We start from the raw sequence: 22306 nt of genomic DNA on the forward strand, positions 1-22306 counted from the left end.
ATTACGTGTTGCACACTGGCAATGCATGCAGGTGGAAATAAAGTGAGTAAAGAGTTGGTCTTAGTGCACACAGTTGTCCCCCGTACTTATTCCGATTCAGAGTAAGAATCACACACAAACTATAACATGACAACACTGACTGGGTAGTTATCAGTGAAAGCAAAAACATTAACAACATTAAATGGAGTTAACAAGGAGCATATTACTGTTTTTAATGGTACAGTCACAGTAAGTGGGCAAAGAACTGCACATCAAAAATGACAGGAAGGTACCAATGGAAGCAACAGCTGAAGTCAATATGACATTAAAAGAGATTAAAACACCGATCCTGTGGTAAATATCAGAGAGCAACACTGACCTCTGTATATTCTTTTTACTGTTTAAATTTGAAATGTTTTTGCTTTAGTTCTTCAACCACGTGGCGCGTCCGTGTGGTCATTCTTTACTTCTGCTTGAGCCGAGTGATTCTTCTCACTGGACTCCTATAATGGTCTAATGATCATACTTGAAAGTGCAATAAAAGCCATCATAAAACATTAAGTGCATTCATTTTGACAAGAGTCACTACAAACAAATGGAAATGAGCACAGTATGCACCAGCTACAGTACAGTGCAAGCAAAAAAACCTACTCAGGGCATCAGTTTTTAACAGTTTAGTTTTAATACCTGAAACATTTGCACAGCACTTCATGTTAACAGTAGCTACATAAAAGCTCTATACTGACAGTTTTACACGTTAAATTCTTAAACAGCTTACAGTCTGTATGGGATTGTCTTTTGGATAAACTCTGATAGTCACAACCTCAATATTCAGCAGTATTGAACCCCCAAAACAGAAAGCTCTCTGCTGTAACATAAACAAACACCAGGAAAAGCTTTCTGGAAAAATGGTTTTGAAAAATACTAAACCATGGCTCCATTATGATGACTACAGCAACTACAGTGTGTTATTCGATTCAATTTCTCTTCTGAAGAACTGACCAATGGGTGTAAATGTTGTGGGCATGTTGTGAAGTTAACTCATAGACGAAGATAATATGACAGGCAGAAAAAAAAACAACACGGCGCCCAACCAATGGGCAATCCAGTCCAATGGATTTCAGCTGATTTATCAACGAATGGTAACTCAATGGAGCAGACTAAACCATAGCAACGTCTGTCTTTCACTGAAAGTCTCGTGAACTCTTTATGGACATCTTTGCAGTTCTTCCAGGAGGAAGAAGTGCTAGGATTTTTTTTAAACTAAGCATTTCAAATTTGCAGCAAAGAGGAAAAATATCTTAAAAATGTTTTCTACAGTAACAATCAAAATATTCACTGACAAACACCAGGGCTGAAAGAAGTATTTGGTTTAATAAATGCCCCTGCAGTATACAAACACTCCACTAGAAGTAAACCTTGCTAGGTTGTGAGCATCATTAATAAAGGTAATTACTCTGTTAAAAATATTCCCTGTGTTCCTGTTATATATTATGCTAATGAACTAAACTAGCCCTAGCATTTATATTCAGTTCATGAAATTACTTAAGCAATTTAGTGCAGTGGACGAGTGAAGCCGAGCTGATTTGAAGTCATTTACAATCTGCTGGGAAATATTTTCACTTGATTATCTGCAGTCGTTGAGCTCATGAGAACATCTGCATGGAGATCGTGTAAAAGAAATATCTATGGATTAAAGTTAATATACGGAGACAATTTTATTCAACATTACTGGTTACATTTTTGACATACAGGTTGAAGACTGGTGAAGAATGTTAAATTTAACACACTGTTCTAACATCTGGACCTCTCTGTGAAGGACTGAAGAGCTAAAGAAATGCCGTCTTCACTGGACCTTAATTTCTTGTCATCTCACATTTTGATAACGGTGATTAGGGGACAAACACACGTTGAGAATAATTTGCTTGTTTATGTGCATGGATAAAATCATACATGTAGCACTTGGAAAGAAAGCAACTGGGCATCTTTATGACACTTTTTATTTATCTTTGCATTTGGGATTTTTTAGACACATTTTTTTTCTCGGTTACTTTTTTGGCCTGTGTGGTCTTGTGTGGCATTTTCTCTCATAGTAATATTGTTCAGGGATTTTGTGTTTCCAGATGCCATTAAATGCCATCATACATGCATTATACACAGTGATATGTCTGTATGCTTTGAAGCCATGACAGTGCCCGTCATGCACACGTACAGCTTGGCTCCCTGTGCGTTTCTTGCTACATCCTGCAGAGCTGGGGTTGGTACACTCTTTGCCCCTTGAGTCACTGTGATGGGGGGAGAAGAAAATGGGGAAGAAGTCGAGACAGAGGAGGAGGGTGAGGAGTAATATTAGCTGAGGTGGAGGTGAAGACGAGGCGATGCCGACACTTGCCATTGCTGCGAAGCCCACGGTGGGCTGGACTCATGTTAAGGTGGTGTGCTGACAAGGCGTGTCTAGAAGAAGGGAGGAGACGACTCAGATTCAGAGATGGGATAAAAGTTTTGTGAGGACAAGGAAATGGAAGGAAATGAAGAGGATGGAGAGGGGGATCAAGGTGAAGAGCCTGATGGACAAACTGAAGGAGTTTTTCAGCAAAGAGTTCAGGAACGACAGGTAGGCACATCTGAAGGAGGCAGAGAAGGCTGAAGGTGAAGAAGCAGTGGAGGAGCAGGAAGAGGACAGGTTTGGAGGTCATCAGTGGCATCTGGGCAGTGAGAAGTGGACAGATGGGTGTTTCCTCGAGCTAGGCTTTAATCAGAGAAGCACGCAAAGCAACAACACAATGCTTTACTGCTTCTGCTGACAGCCTGCAAACACACACCGCGGGTTACAACAAATCAGTGGCAGTGACATGCACACGACAGAACATCACTTGATATATTTAAAAGTAGAATGGGAGGCAGAGCCTTCAGTTTTCAGGTCCATCTTTTATGGAACCAGCTTCCAGTTTGGATTCAGGAGACAGACACTATCTCTACTTTTAAGACTAGGCTCCTTTTTGACAAAGCTGGATCAGTTATGCTGCAGTAGACCGGTTGCTGGGGGCTTCTAATGATTCACTGAGCGTTTCTCCCTTTCTCACCCCTTTTCACTCACCATGTGTTTATAAATCACTCTGTTTTGGAGTTTGTAAGTGCTTTGTCTCTTTGTCTCTAGGGGCCACCGTAGATTTATGCAGTTAAACTAATTTCTAGAATAGAAACCAATGAGCAGTTTATTTGAAAGACCTGTGTTTTTTCTCTTTTGAATATTTATTATTTCTCATTAAGTACATACAAAAGTATTTCCTATCGGATTAATCAATGGAATGATCAATAGATTATTTGATTACTAAAATAATAAATAGCTGCAGCCCTTTTTCAATGCATCACTAAACAAGAACGGTAAAACATCCATGCAGTGCTTAAAGGATGGGAAACCTCTTCGTGCCATAAACATGAAGTGAATCAGTGGCAGATGTTTCCACAGAATTATTCATTTCTGTAAATGATGAATCCTGATGTGTTTGCGTCTAAAGAAATGGAGTTCTGAACTCAGAAAAACTCACTGCCAGATGAAGGATAGTTGTACAGGTTACATGCAGGTCAAGATTCACTCACTGATGTAGAAACTTCAGTGTCAAATTTGTCTAGTTTCAAGACATTACATGTTTAATTTCGATATAGGAGATGTCACTAAATCTCTAATGTATACAGGGAGTGTATCTTGACAGTACAGGGTACATCTAGAAACTTTAGGACGACGCACATCTGAAAAAAGAAGAACAGGACAAAAATCCACTGCAGAACACACACAAGTGCAATCAAAACATCAAACTCAATTTAAGGTCATTTCCTTGTCCATTATTACACAGCACCCAGCTATCCTGCTCCATTTGGACCACTTTGTGGACTCTCTCTCTACACACACAGTAGGTAGGTAGATGTGGTTGAAACAGCACCAGAGTCATGCAGTGCTTACATTTCTATCATGTAGAGCATGGTTTCTGCTTTTCTAATAGCACAGTTATATTGACTCTTGTCCCATATAGTTACAAGTATAGGTTTATTGACTTGAGTTGGAGACAACTGAATTGAATTGAAGCTTCAGTATATTTATTATAAAACTATCATTTATGTTTTTGCACTGTGAGGTGCAACTGTAGAAGAATATAATGATGGTTGACACAAAAAACCAACAACAAAAACACCAAACAAGAATACAAATCCTTGAAACATTAGATGAACTCCTCTTTAGTCTATAATGACTCAGAGCTGTTAACCTCAGGTGTCCTCAAACTTCATTTACCTGGCTGGCCTGTTTCTGGGTGAACTGCTGCTGGCCCTTAGGAGTCTTTTCTGGTGATCCAGAGGCACGGTGAGATTTGGCATGAGATCGCAGAGCAGAAGAGCTGGAGGTGCTGCTGGAGGTCTGCCATTTACAAAAGTAAACAAAAGATAAGTATGAGACAATGGTGGATAAACTACATTTATATAGCCCTTTTACTAGTCAAAGCTAAAAACTATACTGTGTGTTGCTGAAAAACATGTAGGAGATACAGAATGTTTTTACAAGATTCAATTAGAAGCAGTCAAGAGCTTTAGATTAAAGCATAAATCAAGATTACAGATGACATCGGACATTTAATGACACTGTAGAAAAAATAAAAATGCATGAAAATCAATGCTGCTGCCAATCACTGACCCATCTCAGGGGAGCTGCCATTTTTTCTTTCTTTTTGGTTTTTACGATAAAAAAAACAAGCAATTAAGCTGTGTATTCATACTGGCCTTTAAAGTAAAAAGAATTATAAATAATTTTTGGTATCTACTGAAGTAGTTTTAAAAGACTGAGTCATTTAAAGTGGAAAAAATCTTGACTTCTTCTTCTTCTAAAGCAGTAGAAGAGTCGGGATTTTTAAGGATCACCCTCTCACATAGTACTGTTTTCCTTTTCAAACATCAGCAACAGCAGCAAAGAATTTCCCTGAAAGGCATACACGAAGAAGAAAAAGGCAAACAGCAATGCAGAACCCACACTTGTGTTCAGAAAACCTAGGTTATGGTAGGAAAACAACTTTCCATCGGAGATGTGATTAAATGCATCAGTTTTCTTGTTAATTTTGGGTAGTTTGAAGATTTGTCTGTGAGAGGAATTCAAAGCTGGTGAAAGACAAATTCAAAGAACACAGAGGTAGATGGTAACGCTGCCCACCACCATCCCAGCAAACTGCAGTGAAACAGCTGGGCAGAGGAATATCAGACCTGTTTCTTGATGCCGTTTCTTTCGCTGGCGCGTGCAGTCTGGGGTTTGGCTCTCTTACTCTCAGGTGGATTTGGACCCTTAGTGATCTGAGTCGCTGACCTTTTGGACGGACTTCTCTCTCGTTCTTGTTTGACTTTTCTTTTAAGCTGAGCTTTGTCAGCTGAGTCACATAAAGAAGCAGGGGCAGTTATACTCCCCACACTGATTTCCAACTGTTTAATCGACTTCTCGAGACTGTCTATAGAGTCGAACGCATTTTTGCAGAGCTCCTCTACCCGGTTATGTGACTCTGAATGTCTGGTATTAATATAAGAGGAGATATTGTCTCTGTCGCAGGCGCTGCTTTCGTCCAACTTCATTTGTTCCATTTTATTAATTTTAAACATCTGCGATTTATTTGTCTGGCTCTTGGTCTCCTTGACTGTTGTGCCACATGCTGCTACTTCCTCCTCATCAACAACAACTTCTTGTTTGCCCCTGTTTCCTGTTTTGATAGCCTGGCTAAATGCTGTCAGTCTTTTTTTAGGGAACTTGAATTTGAATTTCCTTTTTGTCTCAGTTTTTTTAAGTGAAGGTGATTCAGTCTGGCCCTGGTTTTCAAGAGCGGAGCTTTTATCTGTTGAAGGTCCTTCATGCTGTATTTGTGGAGGATTCTGACCATCTCCTGTCGTGAGCGATCCCATATTAATATTCGTGATACTACTTTTTCTAATACCCTGTTCCTCTTCCTCCTGGTTTGTCTTTTCCTCATCTGAAATGCTCTCTGGAGAAAAAATCCCACCAGTATCTTCCTCACTTTCAAAGATTGTAGACAGCCGCTTGTAGGCCGACTGAAAGTCCACGGGCTGGTTCAAGAAAACAATAATAGGTTTTCTGTCAAACTGATCATTACCGTCCTCAAAACCATGGTTCTCATGTCCTACATAGGTGGGCTCACCAGCGGTGTCCCCAGATACTGTTTGTATTTGAGAGCCATTCATTTTGGCTGAGGTTTCCTCTTTGGACTGTGGTCTGACTCTGGTCTTGGAGATTATACGGCTATATTTACAAATCTGAGGCGGTGGAGGGGGCGGTCCCTCACCAGCCTCATCACAGCTCAGGCTACCTCCGTCTTCTGTGTATTGCAGCTGGTTACCTGTTACTGTTTGTTCCCGGTTCCCCTGCTTGCTACTACAATCTAAGATGGGTGACAATGGGGAAGGTTTTGTAACGGAGGTTGAAGTTACACACTCCTGGTCAGGCCTCAGTGATGCATTCTGCTGGACTGGTGGACCTGATGTCCTCTCGTTTTCACTGGATTCTAAAGTTAGAACCACCATCACATTGGACTTCTTCTCTGACGCTTCTTTGGCGGTTTCATTCATGTCTTTGGGACTTTTGGCACATCCTTGAATGTTTTCTTTCTGTAGAGTAACAACTGTTGTAACCTTGACCTTCTTTTCTTTTGTGGCTGGCGACGATACCTGTCCAACAAACTCTTTCACTTGATTAGGAGTTCTGACATTTTCTTTCTGTGAAACTCTTCCTACTCTAAGTTCATCTAGTTTTATATCTTTGTCCTGACTTGATGTTGGCTCCTCCTCATCAGTCTGGAAACGTTTAACATCTTTTAAAGTTCCCAGTGGAAATATCTCCACATCCTTTACTGTTGGACAAGAAGGCACTTGTTCAATTACCGTCTCCACTTTGTTCTCAGTGAGACTGTTTTCCCCACCTTCTCTGTTTGCTTTTAGTCCAGCTGCTGCTATGAGAGGGTAGTCATTTGTAAAGCACAGCTGAGGGTCTGACTGTTGGTCACATGTTGCTAACTCATTAGCTACTTGTGAGTTTAGAGACGTCCTCTCCTTTTTTACATTTTGTTTATTTCCAACTGATGAGTGATTCTTATTTGTCAGTTCTGTCACCTATGAACAGAAAAGGTAAAATGAAACAACAACAGAAACAGTACATATTTCGCCTTTTCTGCACAATAATTACTTTAAATTTACATCCATGTTTTCTCAGTACAATCATTCATTATTTTACTTTAAATGTAATACAGCAATGATCAGAGCCGATATATGACAATGATGATTTTTTGAATAGCTCTTGAGACAGAATAAATGACTTTTTTTCCTTAGAGAAGGCTTTGGCACACTAATCCTCTATTGCGATGCATGGTGCTGCCACCACCATATTTAACCCATAAACTGATATGAAAAAACCCACAACTCTGTGTTTAGCAATAAATGGTTTAAGGGTGAAAGAAAGTTTGATCCCAGTTTAAAAGGAAATTAATTATTTGAAGAGTCAAAGAACGCGAACAGCTACAGTTTATTTTTCCAAAAAGGTAGGTACAGAGCACGAACAGCACGGGCAGCATGTTTATGAAGAAAGGAACCTTCTCATATGGGCTAAGAAAAACTAAAACTTCATTTTACTCCTAATTCCTCACTGTAATCTTTTTTTTCTTCTTGTTTTTGTAATAGGAAATTAAAAAATCAAAGTGACAGGAATATAATGCAAACAGTTCATTTCAGCCACGATTTAAACAGAATTACATGAGAATGTAACAAACTTCCAGATGAGTTAAACCAGAGCTAACAAAAAACACATAAAGGCCAACCTCTATATTGTAACAATATTTCACATTGCACATAATGACAAATGGTAAAGTAAATGGACTGGTTCTTATAAAGAGCTTTTACTCTACCTGAGCACTGAAAACACAACATGCCTCATTGACCCATTCATACAAGCACGTTTTTAGGCTTAAGTGCTTTCAAGCTAACATTCACACTTGGAGGGATGCATCAGAGGAGTCAGGGACTGAACCACTGAATAGTAAATGATCTGCTCTACCTCCTGAGCTACAGCCACCCCATATGTTTACACAGTGTCCATCTCTAACTACAAAAATCAGTATCTTACAGCAAATACAGCAGAACACTGTCCAGTGATGCTCACTGGAAATTTATTTTTCTGAAACAGGTTTAATGTTTGTTTGTCATGACAAATTCATCATTAACAGGAAAACAATTAAAGTTCAGCTTTTGTCAGTTAAAAGCAGAGAAAATCCTGAAATTATTAGTCAAAGCAGAAGCATGTTTAGTCCACTTAGGGCAGGCTAAACTAAAACACAAACCTGGATTTTTAACTGTTAGATTTAGCTTTCCATAGGCTCATCTCAGTATTAGCAACCTGGTGTTTTCTTCAGATTAAAAATTTTATCTTAAAAATAACTATTTATTTAGTATACCTGCAGTTCTTTCAAGACTTTCTCCTCTTCCTCTTCCTCCTCCCCCTCTTGTCTTTGTGCTGACACTGCAGCAGGGGCAGAGGTGGATATAGCCAGATGTGCAGCAGTGCACATCTGGGATTTGTGTTTGACCTCTGGTGGCTGTCGTGGAGGTTTGAGCTGAGGAACTAGAGGTAGCTCTTTTCCTTTATCATCTTCATCCTGTGCAGACTGCTTGTGAAACACAGAACAGAATGAATTTAGGTGTCTTCTGTCACTGAGAAAGCTCATTGTCTAAAACCATTGGAGTCACTTCATCTTTTTTAAACAAGAATGCGCTGTTGGCTGTTGTGAAAGGATGTGTAACATTAATTAAACTACAATTTGAAGTCATAGGTTTAACATTTTGTCACCCTGACCAGTTCGCCAAAGGGCTAACACAGACACTAGTAATAAACTACTACTAATAAAAAACATACAACTGTCGCTCTAACTTCAGGGTTTGTTGTACTAAAATTAATCTGTGGTTTGATTTATTTACTCAGTTACTCTTTTGAACATAGTGCAGTGTTTCAATGTTAAGTGTGAAGAACTAAAAAGAAAGTGCTTATTTGTTGCTTAGATTGTCTGTTTGGGAGACAGACTGTTGGAGTCAAATTGTTAAATGTTGTCAGTGTGTTACTTAAATTTGTAAGTCTTGGTTCAAACTGTATGATCAAAGACATTCCTTTGTTTCTGACTCCCTCCCCAGCCAGTCTGTTGGTGGGGGAGGCTGCAGTGTTTTATTATAGGACATCCTATGTGAAGATTTTTTCTTGTTTAGTAAACTTCCTGCTTTTATGACCCTTTTGTGGGCAGGAGGTCACACAAACGCACCTCCAAACACAAACACACACTCACGTGCACCTACACATACACACACACACACATTCTCGCGCATACACACACACACACACACACACACACACACACACACACGTGCTTACACGTGCACACACACACACACACACACACACACACACACACACACGTGCTTACACGTGCACACACATACACACATAGTATCTTATCCTTTAGAACCATAGGGGGGGTTTACAATGGGTGGTGCTTGTGTGTACTGTAACTGTTTTCAGTTAAAGGCAGCAAGGAAGGCTGCTTTATTTGATGCTGGCTAGGAGGCGGGTGAGGAGCGTTCAGCTCCAAGAGCCTGGTTCCGACCAGCCTCCCTTGCTAGCAAGTAAAACCAGTTAAAGCTGTTCGTCTTGCTTCCTTGCTTTGTTAACGGAAATAAGTTTCTAAACCAGCGGGGCCTGTGGAAGCGCAGACCCAAGACAGACACCCTCTCTGCTTTTAAGACTAGGCTTAAGGCTTTCCTTTTTCACAAAGCTTATAGTTCAGGCTGGATCAGGTGACCCTGAATCCTCCCTTAGTTATGCTACAATAGACTTAGGCTGCTGTGGGCTTTCCATGATGCACTGAGCATTTCTCCTTCTCTCACTCACACTGCATTTAATTATGAGTTATTATTAATCTCTGGCTCTCTTCCAGGGCACGTTTTATGACTTGTCTCCTTTCTCTCACCCCAACCAGTTGCGGCAGCTAGTTGCCCTTCCCTGAGCCTGGTTTCTTCCTGTTAAACTGGAGTTTTTCCTTCCTTGTTGGGGTTACATGCGTTTTCTTTGTGTTACCTTAGTCTTTACCTTACATTATAAACCACCCTGAGGCAACTGAATTGAATCGAACTCTTTTTTATGGGGAATTTTGACTATTCTTTCAGAATTGCAGGTCAGACACTGACGTTGGATGAGAAGTCTCCGCTCTAATTCATCCCAAAGGTGTTCTATCGGGTTGAGGTCAGGATTCTGTGAGGCCACACATCAAACTTCTGCAGCCATGGCTTAATGGATGTTGCTTTGTGCACTGGTGTGCAGTCATGTTTGAACGGGAAGATGTTCCCACAAGTTTGGAGGATGAAAATGTCTTGGTATGCTGAAGCATTAAGACTTCCTGTCACGCGAACTAAGGGATTTAGCCCAGCACCTGAAAAACAACCCTTCACTAAACTTTACACTGTTCTCCTGGAAACCACCAAACCCAGGCTCCTCCATCAGATTGCCAGATGGAGAAGCATGATTTGTCACTCCAGAGAACACGTCTGCTCAAGAGTACAGTGGTGGCGGGGGTTGACGTAGGAGCAGCGACATGTAAAGACGCGTGGCTGAGTTGCTCTGTGGGGATACGCTATTTTTTCATATAAATACTGTGACATTGGGCACTAACGCGTTATCGGTCATCAGCTGAGTTACCACTGCAAATGTGCGCATCGCCCAAGGGAACTTTACAACAATGTCAGGGTCCAAAAACACCAGAAAGACTGATGGAGCCAAGGCAATTGATAGCAATGCTACATCCCCGGACACGGCCGCGCTAATGGCTGCCATGGCTAACTTGGAGAAGAATGTAGTCGCCAAAATTTCTACGCTGGAAGCAAAAGTCGAGACCAAGTGCCAAGCTCTCAATGAGCTGATCGATTCGCTTTGCAGCAATGTTTCTGACCAAATAGATGAAGTGCGGACTGAACTTTGTGCTAAGATTGATGCTCTAGCAACTACCTGCACTGACCACCATAGCTGGCTAACTAGCCTGGAAGAAGATGCAAACACGTATTCGGACCGGGCTGTGGACTTGGAGAAGCAAGTTCACGATCTGAAAGAAATTGTGTCAGCTCTTTCGGACAACACCAAAGACCTTGAGGGGAGACAGCGCAGATGCAACATTCGAATATTTGGCGTGAGAGAGCACTTTGAGACTGGGACGCACTCTGTCAACTCTGTGGCCCAGCTACTAAAGGAGGTTTTGGCCCTGGATACCGCTCCGACACTGGATCGGGCACATCGCAGCCTCCAGCCCATCCCTGCGAGAGACCAGAGACCCAGGCCACTTATTGTCAAATTTCATTACGTTCAAGAAAAGGAGGAGGTAAACAGTCCCCTGACGCATGATGGAGTCAAAATCCTAATTTTCCCGGACCTGCCATCTGCAGTCGCGAAGAGACGGGGGGCCTTTAAAGAAGTTAAAGATCTACTGCGCGGATGTCGGGGTGTGAGATTCCGGATGCTATACCCAGCGAAGCTGAGGATTTCTTCTCCTCTTGGTGAGGAAATATTCACCAATCCAACGGCTGCTAAAGACTACGTCAGGAATCGCATCTTGGCTGTGTGTGGGAATCAAGACACGGGCTGAGTGGACTGTGCGACCTCAGTTGCTTTTTGACTCTCTATTGTTCACTGACTCAGACTGCACTTTAGAGAGGTTTGAACTTTTGCTTCTTTCATAATTTAATAGGTCTGCAAATAATTGTTTATCACTGAGTGAAGTAATCGACCAAGAGAAGTCACGTGTGCCTTTCCAATCTGCCAGATGGCTAACAACTGGGTCATAGTTGGCGTTCCCTGCTAGGGGCAACTTTTGTATTTGGGGAGTGAAGAGACATGTTGGATATAAGCTCTTTTTGTTTTTGTTTTTGTCTGTCCCGTTTGGATCTTTTGCCATCAGAATTATTGTCTAAAGGCAAAGAAAGATGCCCAACTGCTTTACTGTACCAAATGGACCATCCCAGCCTTCCGTATTGGTCTATTTGATTCACCTTTGCTTTTATTGTTTATTTCATTTTCATTTGCTGAGCACGGGACAGACTTGACTGGGGAGAAGAAAAGAGAGAAAGAAGGAGGGAAAGAAAAAGAGCGGGGGATATAAGCTCTTTTGGGGGGCAGGGCGTAGTTTGCTCCCGATTTGTGGGAGTTGCGTTTATAGTTACTCTGGGTTTTTACTTTTGCTCTTTTGTTTTTTTTTATTTTTTTAATTTCTTTTTTTCTTGTTGGCTGCAGTTTTGTGCGTATACTTACCCCAAATTATTGTTCAGCTTGCCTGTCATGATTGTCTTGAAAGTGTGAATATAGCCAACTGTGTAACCAAAAGTGCTGCAACTACACCTGATTCTACTAAATTTATTACATGGAATGTGAAAGGCCTAAATAATTTTAGAAAATGCAAAAGGATATTCACTCATGTGTCAACTTTCAAACCAGACATTGTCTTTCTACAGGAGACACATCTGTGTTCCATGCAAAGCAAGAGGCTGACACAAAGTTGGGTTTCCCAGGTCTACCATTCTGGATTTAAATCGCGGGGGTTGCCATTCTTGTTAGGAAAAATTTTCCCTTCATCACCTCAAATGTAAAATGTGATGTGAATGGTCGCTTTCTGATAGTTACTTGTAAGCTCCACAACACTCCAGTTATCTTGGTAAATACTTATGCACCAACTTGGGACAATCCACAATTTTTTATAAAACTAATTGGCCTGCTGCCAGACTTCAATACGCATCACCTGATTATGGGCGGGGATCTGAATCTGGTATTCGATCCCAACCTTGACAGGTCTAAGCCGCGTCAGTCTACTGGGACCTCCAGATCAGTGTCCGTTCTGAACACATTTCTTCAAAACTATGGCATTTCAGATCCACTGCGTATCACTGAGCCCTTAGCAAAATACGATTCCTTCTTCTCCCCCGTGCATCATTCGTATTCCAGGATTGATTATTTCCTTCTGGATATTTTATTATTATCCCAAGGGTCACTATGTGTAAATATCATGTAATTGTAATTTCTGATCATGCACCAGTGCAGGTTGATATCGCATATCCAAACGTGTGCGCAAGGCAGCGGTTCTGGAAATTTGACTCAGCATTAATGTCAGATGAGGAGTTTTGCAAGTTCATTGAACACCACATCGAGCTTTTTCTAGAAACAAATAACACTCCAGATGTTTCAAAATCTATAATTTGGGAGTCGCTAAAAGCATATCTGCGGGGCCAAATTATTTCTTTTTCGTCTTATAAGAATAAAAAGCAAAACAAACGGCTCTGAGAGCTGACAGAGCTCATAGCTAACATTGACACACAATATGCTACCTGTCCAACCGCTGATTTATATAAGCAGAAGGTACTGCTGCAGTCTGAATTTGACACCCTCTCAATTAAAGAAACTGAGAAGCTCCTACTTAGATCAAGACATCATAAATACGAGCATGGTGAAAAAGCAGGTAGATATCTTTCGCATCAGCTTCGTCAATCCGCCGCAGCTCAGTCTATACCCAACATACAGTTAGACTCCGGTCAGGTGGTAACACACCCTGACGGAATTAATGCTGCTTTCAAGTTATTTTATCAGGATCTCTATACTTCCCGCACTGATTATTCAGAGGCTGACTTGGATTCCTTTTTGAGGAACATAGATACTCCCACTATTAACCCAGACCAACGTGAGCTACTAGAAAGACCTATTACCTCTGCGGAAATATTGCAGGCAGTTAATTCCTTGTAAAATGGCAAGGCACCGGGCCCAGACGGCTTCTCGTGTGATTTCTATAAATGCTTTGCTGGCAAGTTAGTTTCTTTACTGTCTGAGGTTTTTTCAGAAATTCAGGCAACAAGCATGTTGCCTCAAACTCTGTCCCAAGCCACTGTCTCTTTAATACTCAAAAAAGACAAGGACCCTCAAAAATGTGGATCCTATCGCCCCATTAGTCTACTGAATGTGGATTATAAGATCCTCACAAAAGCTCTTGCACTTCGTATTGAGAAGGTAGTACCTTCTATTATACATGAGGACCAAACAGGCTTTATAGTCAACCACCAGTTATATTTCAATATCAGACGGCTGTTAAATATCCTATATTCTGACCATTCAGTTGATCACCCCGAGATAATAGTCTCACTGGATGCCGAGAAGGCTTTGACTGCGTGGATTGGCAATATCCGTTCTCCGTTTTGAAAAAAATTTGGCTTCGGTTCTAATTTTATTTCATGGATCAGGACTCTGTACTCAGCGCCCCTGTCTTCAGTCTGCACCAATAAGACCATTTCAGAATACTTTTCCGTACATAGAGGTACCCGACAGGGATGCCCCTTAAGCCCCCTGCTATTCAATCTGGCAATAGAGCCGCTGGCAGCAGCATTGAGAACGGACCCCAGAATAAGGGGGATCACTATTCATAAGTGCTCCTTGTATGCAGACGATCTCCTTCTGTATATTACAGATCCGGAGGCATCAATTCCTTCAGTTCTGGACCTCATTGGATCCTTTGGCCGCCTGTCTGGTTACAGTTTGAACCTGGCTAAAAGCACAATGTTCCCTATTAACAGTCTGGCAAAGGAGGCTGACTACTCAGCCTTTCAGTTTAGACTGGAACACTCCTCATTCACCTATTTGGGTATTCAAATCACAGACACTTATCGGGATTTTTTTAAATAAAATTTTACCCCTTTATTAGAGAAAACAAAATTGGTTTTGGCACGCTGGTCAGCATTACCCATCTCTCTTGCTGGGCGGGTCAACACAATTAAATGGTAGTCTCGATTCATGTACCTCTTCCAGATGATACCCCTTTTTCTTCCTAAAACCTTTTTCACCCAGTTAGACGGACTCGTATCATCTTTTATTTGGGACAAAAAAGTTCCAAGAAAATCCCTGTTACAGTGTTCTAAGTCGGAAGGCAGCCTGGCCCTACCAAACTTTATGTATTATTGTTGGGCTGCCAATATTGTGAAACTATCCACCTGGATGCGGGCTTTTAGGGAGGGCAGAGGGCCGCCTTGGTCCACTATGGAGCTAGACGGTAATCCCACCATATCCCCTGTTGCAATACTGTGTTCAGGTCTACCAGTCAGTCGCAATGTTAATTTTAAAAATCCTGTGGTTAAGAACTCTCTCAATGTCTGGTTTCAGGGTCGACGACATTTCGGGCTGAGGCGGTCACTTGTCTGCTCCCCTATTGCATCAAATCGTCTTTTTTTTTACCAGCTCAGAGCGATGCAGGGTTCAAGGTTTGGTACAGCAGAGGAATTATCTGCTTCTCTGATCTGTTTGTTAAAGGGTCATTTTTATCCTTTGAAACATTATCTAAAGATTTTGGAGTGCTTTACCTTGTAAAGCACTTTGTGACATATGTCTGTGAAAGGTGCTATATAAATAAACTTTACTTACTTACTTACTAATTCCAAAGACTCACTTCTTTAGATACTTACAAGCGCGTAGCTTTGTAGTTAAACACTTCACTTCTTATCCAAGTCTACCTAATGACTGTCCACTTGAGGATTGTCTGCAATTTCAATCTATTGCTAGAGGCCACATCTCTAAAATATATAGCACACTGCAGCATATAAAGGCAGACTGTGTCCACAGCCAGAAACACCTGGGAGCTGGACTTAAACCTCCAGATCCCAGACGACCTATGGGACCTTAGTGTGAGCAGGATGCATGAATCCTCAATCTGTATACGGCATTGTATAATACAGTTTAAAATTCTTCACCGGGCATACCTAACCAAAGCTAAACTAGCCAAAATATACAATACCTCTGATGATAGATGTCCGAGGTGCAAGCAATCACCCGCCACTATGAGCCATATGTTCTGGACCTGCTCTGATTTGAACCGGTTCTGGGAATTCGTTTGTAAGGTTATTTTATATGTGTGTGGGAAAACAATTGATCCCAATCCGATGACAGCAGTCTTTGGTGTACTCCCAAACCACCACGGGATAACTTCTTATCAAATGAATGCAGTGGCTTTCTCATCTGTCCTGGCACGCAGGCTAATTCTTCTTAAATTGAAGGATTCAGGTCCGCCAGTGTTTGTTCAGTGGGTGAGAGAGGTGATGAGGTGCTTGCAGATAGAGCATCTGAGATACAGTTTGAGAGGGTCTCAAAGTAAATACTACAAAACCTGGTCATCCTTTGTTGAATATGTGGAGAAGTCGTCATTTACTGAAGTATGATGTATTACTGCTTTTATGTGTGTTTGGGGTTTTTTCTCTTTCTTTCTTTAAACCCACCTACTATCTGTAGCAAGCCAAAAAGAACTGCGCACAATGCAGCCCCCCTTTTATTTATGTATTTATTCTATTCTATTTTTGTTTGTTTTGTTCTTTGGTGGGTTTTGTGGGGGGGGGGGGGGGGGGGGGGGGTGTTGTTGTTGTTGTTGTTTTTTTGCCTTGTTCACATGGTAGTTTTTATTTGTTTGTGCCCATAGATTATACGTTTTCCTGCATCCAACTGGTTTGCACTGTGTGGCGCAACCGGTTTCACAATGGCTGTGTTTGTAATCACAATTTGAGTTGTATTTTTCTGTACTTTTGTCATATTGGAAGATCATAAATAAAGTTGTCAAAAAAAAAAAAGAGTACTGCATCCAACACTTTACATTGTACTTGTGATATAAAGCTTCAGAAATGTTTGTAGTGCTTTTGCACAAGTCTGCTTGGTGCTTGATTCTAAATACCTGTGGCCACGGAAGTGATTGGAACACCTGAATTTAATGTGGATGAGTGAATCCCTCCAACAAAATAGTGTTCAGGTTGTTTTCATTCTTTTCTCCTAGCTTGTTCTTTATTGTGACTCTTCTTTATATAATGTAAAACATTTCAAAAACAAAAGATAGTATTTTAAGAAAGTATTTTTGTGGGAAAATGTATAATGTACTTCCACTTGGCAATAGTTAGCGTGTAAAGTTATTCATGTCAGGAGGGTGACGGGCCAGACTGGAAGTGTCCATGGTACACCTGTCTTAGCTGAAGGCACAACAAACCTGGGCTCCAACAGGCTCTTTCCTAGTTACAAAGACCACCTCTCCTGACCTTCCTGTTGTGAGACCTGAAGTGACAGCATGGATTCTGAGAAGACAATAAAACAAATACAAATATTAGGTGAATTGTGATTTTAACCAGTAGAAAGTCCTTCCTGATGCTCAGTGATCAACTGACCTCCGTGGAGGAGGAGGAGGAGGGCTCTTGCCTGCCCTGTCTGGACTGTGCTTCATCTCCTTGTCTAAGCTGGAGCGGCGTGGTTTTTCCACCTGTGGCCGGCTGCTGCACTTGGCACCAGGAGAAGCTGATGAGGTAGCTGAAAGACCAACCGATGACTGAAGGTCCACAGCGGCTGCAGGAAGCTGTGACACTGCTGCTGGAGCTAAACACATCACAATGCTGTCATTTAATAAACTGTCTTTCATATAAATGACAAAGAAAGTAGATTAATGTCTGCCTATTTTGAAATGTTTAATCAGCCTGGTTTCATCATGATGCCATTCAAGATGATCTTGAAACTGCTTTGAGAAGCTACTCTGCTCACTTAAAGGAACAATGAATGAAATTAACAACATGTGCACTAGAGGGACAACTGTGAGACAACTCCCAAAACAGGAAAGGTTTTATAAGATAAGATAAGATAAGAGAACCTTTATTAGTCCCACACGTGGGAAATTTGTTTTGTCACAGCAGGAAGTGGACAGTGCAAAAGTTATGAGGCAAAAATTAGAATACAATAAGAATAAATACAGTACACAACTGTACAGAATAGAATAAAATAAAATACTATATACAGTAGAATAAAATAAAATAAATATACAATAAGATAAAAATAGAATACAAATACAAATACTATATACAACTGAGTAAAAATACAACGATGACAGAAAGGATTATTGCACTTAGTATTATAGGTGGAAGCCACTGACATTTTTCCTCTCCTCATCTTTTCTGACTGTTGTTTCAGTAGTTTTGCATTTGGCTAGAGTCAGTGTGCCTACTGGTGCCACAAGGTGATACTTGGACCCTACAGAAGTCACAAAGGTAGTCCAACTCCTCCAGGAGTGTCTTTCAGCAGAGTCTCAAGAGCATGGAGGGGATTCCATGAGACAGGCAGTTACCCTATGAGAGAAGGAGGGGTCCGTCGAAAATCCTTAACCCATCAGCAAGGTCAGCAAGGAATAGCGTGAGTGCTGACAAAGTTACAAAATGACCTCCATCAGGCCACTGGTGTGAATGTCTCTGATCAAACAATCAGAAACAGACCTCATGAAGGTGGCCTGAGGACCCGACATTCGCTACTGTGCTTATTGCCCAGCGCTGTGGAGCCCGACTGACATTTTAAAAAGAATAATAACTGGCAGCTGCACCACAGCTGCTTTTCACAGACGAGCAGGTTCACCCTGAGCACATGTGACAGATGCAAAAGGTTCACAGGTCAAGGTCAAGGTTCTTTAGCAAAGAAGAATGTTATGCTGCCTGTAACATCGCTCAACATGACCAGTTTTTTGGTGGGTCAGTGGCAGTCTGGGGAGACCATGTGCTGGTGCTGGGGTTTCTGGGTTCCTCATGGTGCCCAACAATGCCCAGCTTCATGTAAGAGTATGGTGGCAGTTCCTGAGTTTGAAGGAATTGATTGACCTGCCTCTGTGCCTGCCTGTGTTAAATCCTGTACAACATCTGTCTTCTCATTTGGAGCACCAATGTTGTCAATCATGTATATAAGCATGTGGGGACCATAATAACTATTGAGTACCATCTTGAGTTGCTGTAACTACTGTGCCAAATCATTTTTTGACTGTGATTTTCGAGGTGTCTTTGAATTCAGTCCTCTTTATATTGATTATTTTAATTTCCATCAAACACTGCAGCATCCTTTTGTTTCTAACACATTATATATCCATATCAGTATCTTTTTGAGCAGTGTAAATGACCTTGATAAGAATGAAAAGAGCTGTATTAACGTACTACAAGGAGGTGATATCTAAGGTGATATCTTTCTTCAAACTGGAGTCATACCTGTGTTTGGGGGTTTTAAATCAGTGGAGTCCCCTTGATCACTTTGTTTGGAAGGTGTGTCTTGCTGGGTGGCAAACACGAGTGCCTGATCCTCCCCTGAGATTTTAGCACAAACACAAAGTATCAGTATTAGCTGGTCACAACCACACTACCACTTTACCATTACTTTAGTGGTAATACTGTGAAAGTTATTATAGTTCACCATTAGAGACTGATTATTGAAGCCATAATGTTTCATATTGTTTTGGGCAGCCAGACACGAGTCCCATGGTCAAATACAAAAATATTTGAAGTGAAAAGTTAAGAACTGTTGAATTTAAACACAACAACAAAGGGTTTCATGCATGCCTTAACATAATTATGACACTATACAGTGCTGATTGGCAAAAAAACCCAAAACAGTTATAACAGGGTTATAATAATAGGCCAGCGGGGGAGCTGGCTCTAGCCCCTCCCTCACAGACACACACTATCTTGGTTGGCTGCTGCCTCTAAACATATTGTGCGTTGTCAGTCTTGTGTGCCGGTCAGTAACATTCAATATTTATTATTTACTGTGTTGTTCTCTTTTTGCTTGTTGTTTGTTTTTCAGCAGGCGATCAAACAGATTTTTAGTGTCGTTTCTCTCTGGCTCTCGTCTCCTGTCTTTTTCTTTCCCTCTCTTTCTGTTGAGTCTCTTTCCAACTTTTCTTCTCTTTGTCTTTCTCTTTCCCGTCTCCCAGTAATGTCCATTCTGATTGTAATAACTTAAAAGTAAAAAAATAAATACATCAATAATATAGAGTGAATAAACTATGATAATCAAGTGGACCAGTATAGGAAAAGCTGTATTGATCCACTTGGGAAAATAAATCTGTTGGGCATTTTTTGTGCCTATAGACAATAATTCTGATTGTTAGAGTGCTGGACAGGACCGCAACCCCCCCCCCCCCCCCCCCCCCAAAAAAAGAAAAACAAAACAAAGAACAAACTGCATGAGAAGCATTGAGGGACTCTACCTTGCAGTGTCAGGTTCAGAGGTGTGTTCTGTTCTGATTTCGATGCAAGTCGAGCTGTATGTTGTGAGGCAGAATTGTTCACTCTGAATTCTGACACATCCAAACTAGGGATAGACTCCATTACGCTGGCCTGGACCTCTTGTAGGACCTGGTTAAAGCCGATACTGGTGCTGGGAGGTTGAGTGTGGCTAGAATTGAAGGTGGCCGGTTGTTTCACTCGGCTGGGACTGGACTGACCCATACAGCTGGCTTTTCCACTGAGGCCGCCCCCTTGAGTTTGTTTCTCTGTTGTCTGTGGAGAATAGTGAAAGTTTGTTTCAAACTAGGCACAAAACTGAATGAGAGCTTTTTTAAAATACCACAAGAATGCAGTTTAGACAGACAATCGTGGTCTGAACCAGACTGACAACAATTACTCTAAAACAGATTGGAAACGATTTCTAAATACGACCTAAATATCCCCCAACCCCAGAAAAAAAGCCAGTGCTTGTGATATCATGACAGTAGGGATAACACAGCCCGGGATGAGGCGAGGCGGGTCAGGTGGGTTGGAACTCTACATTATCCCTGACATGTGTAGAAACCTCTAAAACTTTGAACATGCTGATGGCAACAGATATATGCAATTTTTTCCAGGATATATTTATTGAGCAATTGTCTGTATGACAATGGAATTTACAGCATGAGATAGTTGCTCTGTTTTTGTACATTAACACCACATAGCATAACAAAATATAACAAAACGTAACATAACATGGTACAATACCCTCCCACACGCCCACAACCCCAGTCCCAGCTGTCCAGCTAGCTTGTCATAATGAGAAGCCAAAAATCAGATTGCTGATTGTGCAAAGGCCTGTTTCCAAAGTCTAAATGTATTGTCTAGAATAGACGGTTTAAAAGATGGATTCCCTACAATAGGTGTAATAGGTGATAGAGACTTCAAATCAAAGTGTAGTTTAATCTGCTTAAGAATACGTCATATATAGACTTATCAATGGGCAGGGGAGACAGCAGTATAGCTTCTATACAGTAAGGCTGACAAGCTTCCAGCTCCAGTTGCAACCATGTGAGGGGGTTGCCGTTGTCAACTAACCAGTACGTCATGAATTTTATATGCGAAGCCCAGTAATAAAACAGGAGATTCGGAAGCGCTAACCCTCCCTGCTTTTTAGACTTGCAAAGATGTTTCCCAGCAATTCTGTGTGTTTTATTGCCCCATTAAAAAGGTAAGATGAGTGAATTTAGGTTTTTAAAAAATGTTTTAGGAAGGAACACAGGGAGATTGGGAAATAAGTGCAACCACTTGGGCAAAACTATCATCTTTATAGCATTAACTCTGCCAATGAGTGATATAGGAAGCGTATTCCAGAACTGTATACTTGACTGAAGCTCAGATATTAAGGGAGAGAAGTTAGATTTTAATAGAGAGGGATTGCTTTTTGTAACCTGAATACCCAGATAAGTGAGCTTTGCATAAGCTATACTGAATGGGAGGTTTTGCAGCCATGAGGGGTTGCTCACATGTATCGGCATTAGTTCACTTTTATTCAGATTTATCCTGTATCCAAAGACCCAAAGAACTTAATTTTGTCTAATATGGCAGGAATAGTCTTTCCTGGTTGGGTGATATATAAAAATATATAATAACACATCATCTGCATAGAGTGAGATTTTATTAGTAGTTGTATCAGTATTACAACCAAAAATAGTTGGATCTTTGCGTATGCTTTCAGCAAAGGGCTCTATTGCCAAGGCAAATATCAGTGGGGAGAGGGCATCCCTGCTTTGTCCCTCTGCATAAGCCAAAGGATGGTGATAGAATCTGGCTGGTAAGAACGCGAGCATGAGGACTGACATAAAGCAACTCCACCATCGACATACATTTCTTACTCAATTTAAATCTTTCTAATATTTTGAACAAATAGGGCCATTCGATCTGGTCTAATGCCTTCTCAGCGTCGACTGCCAAAACTGCCAACTCTTCTTTAGGTCTGGCAGTGGAGTAAGTAATGTTAAATATTAGCCTGAGATTAAAAGATGAATTTCTCTGGGGTATAAATCCAGTTTGATCTGGGTGTACTAAAGGGGGCTTAATATATTGGCAAGTACTTTAGAGAATACTTTCCCATCCAGGTTTAGCAAGTAGATGGGACGATAAGAACCAGCATTCCTACCTATTTTACAAATAACAGTTATAATTG

General features: G+C 41.1%; 1 protein-coding gene across 3 annotated transcripts in view; it reads right to left on the reverse strand.

Annotated features, from left to right (window-relative positions):
- Window positions 1–638: 638 nt before the first annotated feature.
- LOC309694157 (uncharacterized protein) overlaps window positions 639–22306 on the reverse strand; it is a 70386-nt gene continuing 48718 nt past the window's right edge. The window contains exons 16-23 of one of the 3 annotated variants that reach the window (XM_082513978.1): window positions 20103–20394; window positions 19105–19200; window positions 17263–17467; window positions 17088–17172; window positions 8463–8675; window positions 5224–7128; window positions 4268–4390; window positions 639–2433 (exon numbers count right to left, since the gene is read on the reverse strand). In XM_082513978.1, the coding sequence (XP_082370104.1) occupies window positions 2407–2433; window positions 4268–4390; window positions 5224–7128; window positions 8463–8675; window positions 17088–17172; window positions 17263–17467; window positions 19105–19200; window positions 20103–20394 (2946 nt within the window). In that variant the 3' untranslated portion in view covers window positions 639–2406. The other 2 variants (XM_082513977.1, XM_082513976.1) reach the window with 2 other exon arrangements.

This window comes from Aulonocara stuartgranti (assembly GCF_965226115.1).
Source record: "Aulonocara stuartgranti genome assembly, chromosome: 18".
Classification (NCBI taxonomy): Eukaryota; Metazoa; Chordata; class Actinopteri; order Cichliformes; family Cichlidae; genus Aulonocara; species Aulonocara stuartgranti.